General features: G+C 34.1%; 1 protein-coding gene and 2 long non-coding RNA genes across 3 annotated transcripts; 2 read left to right on the forward strand and 1 right to left on the reverse strand.

Annotated features, from left to right (window-relative positions):
* On the forward strand, nucleotides 377-6,134 carry LOC110269060. The gene is made up of 2 exons (XR_002358022.1): nucleotides 377-451; nucleotides 4,931-6,134. It is a non-coding gene; the product is annotated as an uncharacterized LOC110269060 (long non-coding RNA).
* On the forward strand, nucleotides 6,577-7,586 carry LOC107625987 (4-hydroxy-tetrahydrodipicolinate synthase, chloroplastic; the record flags this gene model as incomplete). The annotated part of the gene is made up of 1 exon (XM_016328742.2): nucleotides 6,577-7,586. A coding segment is annotated over one exon (846 nt), but the record flags the coding sequence as incomplete, so codon positions are not given.
* LOC107628549 lies at nucleotides 8,165-9,601 on the reverse strand. The gene is made up of 2 exons (XR_001617832.2): nucleotides 9,043-9,601; nucleotides 8,165-8,606 (listed from the first exon to the last, which is right to left on the reverse strand). It is a non-coding gene; the product is annotated as an uncharacterized LOC107628549 (long non-coding RNA).

The raw sequence follows: 10,432 nt of genomic DNA on the forward strand, positions 1-10,432 counted from the left end.
AATTACTTTAAAAGTATATAAAAATAAAAATTACAATATAGTTTAAAACATTAATTTAAAAATAGTATTATTTTTATAATTTTAATTGCTTTATAAGACAATTTATTTTATTTATATAAATTATAAACTAACTTATAAAATATATCTAATTATCTTATAAAATAATTAAAATTATAAAAATAGTGCTATTTTTAAATTAATGTTTTAGATACCATATTTTTAAATTAATTTTTTATATATTTTTAAATTAATTTTAAATCTATTTTATTAATAAAAAAATTGTGTTTTAAAGATTTTGAGGGAATTTGTATCATAAATTCCTTATTTAAAATCATACTGACCATAAAAACTGAGAAAGTAATTAAACAGGAAAAAAAAAAAGAGTAGCGCACAGTACACAGAATACCTTAGCTTCGTTATCAATTTTATTGACTGAAAGAGGGAAACGATCGTCGCGCAGTTCAATAAAACCCTACCACTCTCCTTTTCACTTCTCCTTCTCCGTCGGAATCTAACGTCATGTTCTGCCGTACCTCCGTTGCCCACCGCCTCTCTCCTCTTCTCGTAACCCACTCCTCCGCTTCTACCACCACCATTATGATCCCAATTACTACCATTATTATTATCTAAGAAGTTCAACCCTCTTTATCCCTCTTTCTCTCTCTATTTGGACTCGGATCTCACTTTCATTATCGAATTTTCTCATTGAACGGTCGTAATATTCGTCACTTTTTTCATTGAATAGTGATGGCGGCGATGTTGATGAGTTATAGTAGCACTGCATGCTTCCCTGCTTTTAGTTTCACTGTTTTTCGCTCCAACAATGCCACCAACGCCAATAACAAGAGATTATAATAAAAAATATCGATTTTTTATTTGCTTAATATGTCATTTCTTTTATAAAAATATTGTTTTTATTTTTTTGTATCTTCTTGTGTTTGTCACTCATATATGTGTTACTTATTCTAGTTCTCATTTCAATGTATATTTAGATATTGACTTGATCTTTAGTTAATTGGTGGTTTTATATATATTAGGTAAGGGACTAAGTTGATAGGGAAAAAAGATAAATTTAAATATCTCACATTGGAGCAATTTGAGTATTTATTTTTTACTTAGTGCTCATGTCCATTGATTAATAGATACTTTTATTATAGTGGGGTTTATGATGGTCGATGGATTATGTTGTTGAGTATTTCCTTGTTTTGATTTGGGTTTTGTTTTGCTCTATTAGGTGTATATTTGCATTGCTACCTAGTTTGTAACTTACTTTAAAAATGGGGGTTTGCTAAATAAGTAAATAATATGATTTTGGTTGCTCTTCACTTCCCCTTCTCTGCCGGAATCTGACGTCATGTTCTGTCGTACCTCTGCCGCCCACCGCCTCTCTCCTCTTCTTGTAACCCCCTCCTCCGCTTCCACCACCACCACCATTATGACCTCAAATACTACCATTATTATCTTCTAAGAATCTCAACCCTCCTTTTCTCTCTCTCTCTCTCTAACGGATTTTTTCATTGACCGGTCGTAATATTCGTCACTTTTTTCATTGAATAGTGATGGCGGCGATGCTGAAGAGCTATAGTAGCACTGTGTGCTTCCCTGCTTCTGGTTTCACTGTATTTCGCTCCAACAATGCCACCAATGCCAGTAACAAGAGGTTATAATAAAAAATAACAAGTGGAGTTTGTGATGGTCGATGGATTATGTTGTTGAGTATTTCCTTGTTTTGATTTGGGTTTTGTTTTGCTCTATTAGGTCGATAGATACTCTTACTATATGCTGATACACCTGATATCCGATTCGATCCGCAAATATGCAGATCGGATCCGGCCTGAAAAAATGCGGATATCGTATCCGATCTGATTCGATGAATACAGTGTGAATCGGATAAAATTTTAGGCTATATTCGATCCGATCCGTGTGCAGCCCTAGTCAAAGTCTGTACCTGCAACATCTACACAAACAAGTTAGTCGTATAAGCACATTCTTTATCAAATTTTTAGACCACTCTATCTTGTGCACCTTCTATCAATTTCACAGGTTGCAAGATATCAAGCAATTGGTTCAAACTGTCAACATCCCATATTGGTGAAGTTCCCTCCTCCACTAAAAGTTTCATACCCACTCTATCCCATTCTAAAATCCACAGTCTCCAACGACGGATCCTTTATTATTTGAAATCAAGTAGAGCCTCCGAAATGAGTCTTTCATCTTCTTCGACTGTAACCATGTATCTTCCCAAAATCTGGTTTATCTACCATCACTTACCTCCTTAGCCAGACCGTCAATAATCTTTTGGCCGATATGTTACCCTTTTATTTGCAAGTGGCATATGTCTCTCCACGGACCTCCTTTTACTGTTAAAGCTTGAGTAGACAATAACTGTTCAGGGTTCAGATTATTGCAGGAGCACACAACCTTCTTCCATAAAGGACAATTTTTTTTAGAAAATTGCCATCACCACTTAAACAATAATGCGGTATTACGAATCATCGTATCTCTCACACCTAACCCTCCTAGCTTCTTCGGTGTTTGTATCAACTCCCACTTCACAAGGGCCAGCCCAGGTCGTCCATCGTCCTTCCCCCAAAAGAACTTTCTTTGCCATGAGATTATTTTTTTTGCCACTGTAACCGGAATTTTATACAAACTCAAATATTAAGTAGGCAAACTATTAATCACTGAATTGATGAGAACCAACCTTCTTGTTTTACTGAGCACATTTGCTTTCCACAAGCTAAGTTTCTCCTCTACCTTATCAATTACTGGCTTCCATATTTTAAATAACCTCGAGTTTGCTCCTAGATTAATACCAGGTACTTCACTGGTAGACTCGCCACCTGACACCCTAATAATCGACACATCCGACCAACTCACTCCTGACTACAATTCACCGGTATCAAACTAGACTTCTCGAAGCTAATACTCAATCCATACATCACTTCAAAACACTTCAAAAGTCTCTTGAAATTTCTCATTGACTCCTCTTCCAGTGGACAGAACAATATAGTGTCATCAGCAAATTGAAGGTGTGATAACTCTATATTATCCCTACCAACTAAAAGAGAGGTTATTCTCCTATTTCTTACCGCCTCTCCGATCATCCTATTCAACACATCTACAACAAGTACGAATATAAATGGTGATAACGGGTCGCCTTGTCGAAGTCTCCTTTCCATCTTGAATGGTTTCAATGGTGTCCCATTAACCATTATGGAAATAGATGCTGATCTAACGTTCTCTGCAATCCATTCCCTCAATCTACTACCAAATTCCATCTTTTCTAGCACAATATCAACACAATTTTGTTTGACTCTGTCATAGGCTTTCTATAAGTCCAATTTGAGGATTGTTGATGCATTCTTCTTCAGTTTTAGCCATTGTACAGTTTCACATGCTATTAACGCTCCATCATGTATCCTCCTGCCCTTTACAAATGCACTATGTGATTCCCCCACTAACCCTGGTATTACACTCCTTATTCTTCTTGTCAACACTTTTGATATGACCTTATACACGCACCCAACCTTACTGATCGGTTTAAGATTCTTTATCTCCTTCGCGGCCACAAACTTCGGAGCCAGCGCTACCCAAGTAACATTGGACTCTACTGGTAACCTCGCCGTCACAAAAAAACTCATCACAGCTTTAGTAAATTCCACTCCAATCTCCTCCCAGCACCTTTTTATAAAGTTCATCTTATATTCATCACTATTCGGAGCCTTAGATGATTCGCATTCTCAAACTGCATCATTTACTTCCTCCTCTGACGGTAATATCTCTAGTGCTTGAGCTTCCTCCATCTCCAACCGATTGACTAACCCATTTCGAAAGCTAATATTTGGCGACACTTCCTGGTGGTATAATTTCCTGTAAAAATCTCCAATGACGACCTTAATTTTTACATAATTTCTTACCAGCCTTCCATTTATCACTAAGGACTTAATCCGGTTGTTCCTTCTTCTTGCTGATGCAATATTGTGGAAGTATCTAGTATTCTTGTCTATCTCCTTGGCCTGTTGAGATCTAGACATTTACTTCCAGTGTATATCTTGTCTCGTATACCGTACTTCACAACACCTTATCAATGCTTTTATCCTTGCTTCTACTGTACCATCATATACTCTATTGCTAATCATGTCATCCACCTTCTTGATCTCGTCTTCAAACTTTTGTATCTTTTCAGGTATATTCCCAAAGAACTGCTTGTGCCATCTACCCAGTGATTTCGACAGTGCCTTCAATTTATCCAAAAGTTGTACATCTCCCAATCCCCTCCATTCTTCCTTCATCATCCTTAAGAAGTCTTCATGTGTGAACCACGAGTCTAAACTGTGGAATGGTCTTGAACCCTGAACTATTCTTCTATCTTCTACTATCAAAGGGCAATGATCTGATAAGCCTCTCGATCCTCCTCTTAGGCGAGTGTCCAAGTATGCATCTAGTCATTCCAAACTGACCAGACTTCTATCAATATGACTACAGGACTGACCTCTAAACCATGTATGCTTGCGATCATTGAGTGTCAAGTCCACCAACTCCATATCATTGATCCATACTCTAAATTCTTCAACAAAAGCTGGCATGGTCGCCCTTTTTCTTTCTTTTATGTGCATAATTTCATTGAAATTTCACATGTAATAAAATGGAACTTGACACAATCTTAAATCCTGTAATATAACTTAATTCCTCCCATATTAAAAGTTTTTCATCTCTCACAAACTCAAATTTAAACTAATGAAACATCAAATTAACAATAGTAGTTGGATTTAATTACAATTTTACTTGAAAATATTCAAAAAAAATTAACTACGTAACATTTTGATAAAATTGTATTTTTATAAAAATAATTGTCTTAAAAAATAATTTAATATATTTAATTAAGCTATTTAATATAACATATATTCACATTTTTATTGACTGAAAGAGGGAAACGATCGTCGCGCAGTTCAATAAAACCCTACCACTCTCCTCTTCACTTCCCCTTCTCTGCCGGAATCTGACATCATGTTCTGCCGTGCCGTACCTCCGTTGCCCACCGCCTCTCTCCTCTTCTCGTAATCCATTCTTCCGCTTCTACCACCACCACCACCACCATTATGACCCTAATTACTACCATTATTATCATTTAAGAAGCTCAACCCTCCCTATCCCTCTTTCTCTCTCTCTATTTCGACTCGGATCTCACTCTCATTATCGGATTTTCTCATTGACCGGTCGTAATATTCGTCACTTTTTTAGTTGAATAGTGATGGCGGCGATGCTGAAGAGCTATAGTAGCAATGCGTGCTTCCCTGCTTCTGGTTTCGCTGTTTTTCGCTCCAACAATGCCACCAACGCCAGTAACAAGAGGTTATAATAAAAAATATCGATTTTTTATTTGCTTAATATGTCATTTCTTTTATAAAAATATCGTTTTTTTGGTATCTTCTTGTGTTTGTCACTCATATATGTGTTACTTATTCTAGTTCTCATTTCAATGTGTATTTAGATGTTGACTTGATTTTTGGTTAATTGGTGATTTTATATGTATGACGTAAGGGACTAAGTTGATAGGGAAAAAAAATAAATTTAAATATCTCACATTGGAGCAATTTGAGTATTTGTTTTTTACTTAGTGCTCATGTCAATTGATTAATAGATGCTCTTACTATAGTGGGGTTTGTGATGGTCGATGGATTATGTTGTTGAGTATTTCCTTGTTTTGATTTGGGTTTTATTTTGCTCTATTAGGTGTATACTTGCAATGCTACCTAGTTTGTAACTTACTTTAAAAATGGGGGTTTGCTAAATAAGTAAATAATATGATTCTGGTTGCTGGGGTTGTATTTATATTTATTTACATGATTACTAATTTGTAATTTTTTGTTTTTCAAATCAAGTTAACTCCTTGGGGAATTTCTGTGTTGAACATTTTATCTCCTTCAACTTATTCACTTTTAGAAACACCATTTTTTTTTATACTTGTTTCTTTTCAGCATTTAGCTAAAGCCAATCCTGACATTGTAGTCAAATGAGAAATTAAACAGTGTATGGAGCTAAATGAGTTTAGAAGATTTGTGATTATCTTATGTTCCGAGTCTTTTTGCCTTTGTCTTATTGTTTGGATTTAGAATTTTGTCATTACTTGGTTGCCATTTCCCAGTTTTATGATCAAGAATGCCTTTTACTTGCCATAAAACAAGTAAAAATGATTTATTCGGTGAATCATGTGCATTCATCCAGCTACCTCTGTTTTCCTAGGTGAAACTCCTTAATTTGTTGTTAAGATGAATGCATGTTTATGTAAAATGATGTCTTTGTTTCTTGTTTGCAATATTGTTCTGTCACAGTCCTTTGTGCAATTATTTATTTGCAAAAGGTGATTTTCAACTAACAAAAAAATGGGGTGTGCAGATAGAGTTTTAAAAGGGCTAATGTCATAAATAGAAATAAGGATTTTGTGAACCTTGGTCAGCACCCCTGTATGTATGTTTTCCACTTCAGAATTATTAGACTGGTGGTTGGTGCCAATTGCAATGAGACAGATACCAAGTTTTCTTGCCATAATGCTATTGATCTAAATGTCGATTCATTGATCATTTTGATTTGGTGAACAAGCAAATTGAAAACGGTGTAGAAGGTATTATTGTTGGTGGCACAACTGGTGAAGGCCAATTAATGAGCTGGGATGAACACATCATGCTTATCGGGCACACGGTCAATTGTTTTGGCAGTAAAATCAAGGTTGTTGGTAACACCGGAAGTAACTCCACGAGGGAAGCAATCCATGCCAGTGAGCAGGGTTTTGCAGTTGGAATGCATGCTGCCCTTCATATAAACCCTTACTACGGCAAAACCTCCCTGGACGGTATGATTTCTCACTTCGAAAGCGTGATTTCCATGGGCCCTACAATCATATATAATGTTCCTTCGAGGACTGGTCAAGATATTCCTCCTCACGTGATTCAAACCTTGGCTCAAAGTGCTACCTTGGCCGGTGTCAAGGAGTGTGTTGGAAACGATCGGATCAAACAGTACACGGATGATGGCATTGTTGTGTGGAGTGGCAACGATGATCAATGCCATGATGCTAGATGGGGCTATGGTGCCACCGGAGTGATATCTGTCACCAGCAACCTTGTTCCTGGTTTGATGCGAGACATCATGTTTGCAGGGAAGAATCCAACATTGAATTCAAAGCTCCTTCCTCTGATGGACTGGCTTTTCCAGGAGCCAAACCCGATTGGTTTAAACACAGCTCTTGCCCAACTTGGGGTTGTCAGACCGGTTTTCAGGCTGCCGTACGTGCCGCTCCCTGCGGAGAAAAGGATTGAGTTTGTGAACTTGGTGAAGCAAATTGGCCGAGAGCATTTTGTTGGAGACAAAGATGTTCAGGTTCTTGATGATGATGATTTTATCTTAGTTGGTCGATATTAGTTTATTGTGTTACCTTACTTTGTTGTAGTTTGCATTTTCAGATGTTCTTAGTTGAGTTTTGTATCCTTTTCCAGATTTTGCCTAAGTTTTAAACCAATTAATGTACAATAGAGTCGGTTAAAATAAACCAATAATAATACAAGTTGGTGTTTCTTTTAAGTATCTATTTGTAGCTGTTGAGTGTTAACTGGTTCATGCTACTTTTGCATGATAAAATGAACCTTGCTCTTTTTTTTTGGGTCATGAACTTTCCTTATACACTTAAGCAGACAAAAGCAAAATGATGTAATTACATATTCAGAGCATCAAACAAAGATAGAAAGATAGGAGTAGTTGGGCCATCAAAATAATGAAGCACTGAAATGAATAGAACAAACAGATTAACAGACTGAATCTTGGCCCAACACTGAGGGGTGATTTTCAATGCTAGAATTCAGAGAAAGGGATCATGTTTTTCAGGTTTACTTGACATACACAGAATCGACTCATAAATAAAATATATTAAATTAAAATAAAATAAAATAAAATTAAGAACCTTTTATTAATTAGTACTTGAAGAAACTAGCAGTAAGTACTATTTATTTATTTTTTATTTTATTGGAAAAGTTATAATATTACAATCTCCTGTGTGTATAAACCAATTGTCCCATATTGTTCTTTTGTGGTAGTAGAAGTCCCATAATTTTACTAGCTTTCTTTCAACAATGATTAATTAACTATATTGCAATAAAAGGAATTGACAGATTAAAACTAATTGTAGCATTGCTCATTACCAAGTAATGGTTTACAATTATACTCTCAAAACTTATTGCAAGAAAAATTAATTTAACCTCAAATAAAATAAAGAAACAAATAAAGGGAAAATATGAGAGATCAGATTTTGGGCTTCAAATAGAAGAAATAGAGCAATAACAACAAATACCCTTTAAACATGAACTTGTATTAGGCAAAACCTAATAATTAATCAATTATTCTTGTTATTTTGTTGTGAAGGCTTCTTTTGGAGCTTAGATAAGAGGTCTTGATTCTCTTTGTAAAGAAGCATGGCTTGGTTTCTCAACCTCTCATTCTCATTTAATAAGTTTTGGTTCTCTTTGTAAAGTTTCAAGTTTCTCATCTTAATCTGTGTCTTCACCACAGTTATCTTTCTCCTCTCTCTTGCTTCTTTCAATTGTGCTCTCCTTCTGTATCAATAAAAGAAAGGGGATCAATATCACACACAATTATATACATAAAAAAAATTATTTAGTGATTATTATGTATGGGTAGAGGGAAGGAGTATAAATGAATAACTATATATATTACAACAACATATATTAATTATGTCTAACTATTAATAACTTAATGATATGTCAATTAATACTTAAATGAAAACCTAAAGGAAAACAATTCAAATTATGCATAATTAACTGGTTGAACCTAATACTAGTAGAACTAAAGACAAAAAAGAAATCACCTATCTAATAACTAGTAGCAAGTTAATTAAGCTCAATAAATCAAAACATGGTAACATTAACACATGAACACACAAGCATATATAGCTAGTAAGACATACATACACATATACAACACAAAAAGCATATGAAACTATATATATATTGAAGAGTAGTTAATTAATACCTTCTAAGGAAGCTCAACTGAAGATGTTGTGTCTTTGATGAACATGAAGAAACAAGAGGAACATTTAGGGTATGTTTTGAAGAGGAATAGCACATATCTTTTTCTTCTATAACACACTACTATTGTTGTGTTATTCTATCAAAGAAGATATCACAAATTAAAAAGCTTCAATGTGAAAGAAAAGGTAGTTAATAACTATAGTAGTAATACTACATGGGTGAATTTGTATATGTATAGTTGATGAAATATAACTTATATGAGTGAAGAGGGTTTAAGAAATGGAATTGAAGGGTTGGTTTATATAGCCATATATAATATATAACATATATAATGGTGAGAATCTTGATAAGAAAACACAAGAAAAGTGATATAGCTGTAAGATGTGTTTGTATCTGCCATAAGAGAGAGACTTTTCATAGCAATGATGACACAAAGGAATCATCATTACATTGGGCAGCAATTAGATGAGGAGCAACGGCAGAAGAAAGAAGGATTCAAGGGAAAAAAAAAAAATAATGTTCCTATACCTTGCATTGCTAGCTCTTAATCCTTTGATTTTTTAGCTTGGTCCTTTTTTAATTATTAATTTTTTCTAACTAGTTATTATTACCATTATTATTTTATTGACTTATATAGCCTTTTGCCTTGGTAAAATATGCTGTTTTAATATTTTATCGGGTTATTATAATATTTTGTTGTTGTTTTTATCGTTAAACAATGATGTAACACATCTCAATTTGTCACACGTTATAATTAGTATTTTTTAGGCTGTGTTTGAAAAAGAGATTAAAATTAAGAGATATAGATTGAGAGATCGATATTCTATTAAATTTTAAAGAGGAGTAAAATTAGAATTTAAAAAGTTAAATAAGAATATTTTTAAAAAAAAATATTATTAAAATTTTAATTTTAATTTTTAAAAATTTTATTCTCTTGTATCCTCACTTTCTAGAAGTATTGAATAATGTATTGAAATTTTGTATCGCAAAACCAAAATTTTAGTTTTAATGTGTAACCATAAAATATAATACTGAGTTTCAGTCTTCAATTTTAATTCCTATCTCTGTAAACAAACAATTTTTAAAAAGAAAAATATAAACTTTACAAGGATAAAAATTAAATACTTTTTATAATAAAAATATAAAGCGAAAACATTATTTTATTAGGAAAAGAGAAGCTTATTTAAATGTATTAGAATAGTCTATCTTTTGAGCTAGACTCCAACATATAATGATGTAACAGTATGCATCATCCACCATCAAAAACATTCAAAGTACTCTATTTAAGATTGTGTTGTTAGTTGTTACAACCTTTTGAAAGTTTAGAACCTTCCCCACTTTAGTTCTCATCAGTGCCGTTTAAGCCCTCACCACTATTTTACTGCTGGTTC

This window comes from Arachis ipaensis, chromosome B02, assembly GCF_000816755.2.
Source record: "Arachis ipaensis cultivar K30076 chromosome B02, Araip1.1, whole genome shotgun sequence".
Lineage (NCBI taxonomy): Eukaryota > Viridiplantae > Streptophyta > Magnoliopsida > Fabales > Fabaceae > Arachis > Arachis ipaensis.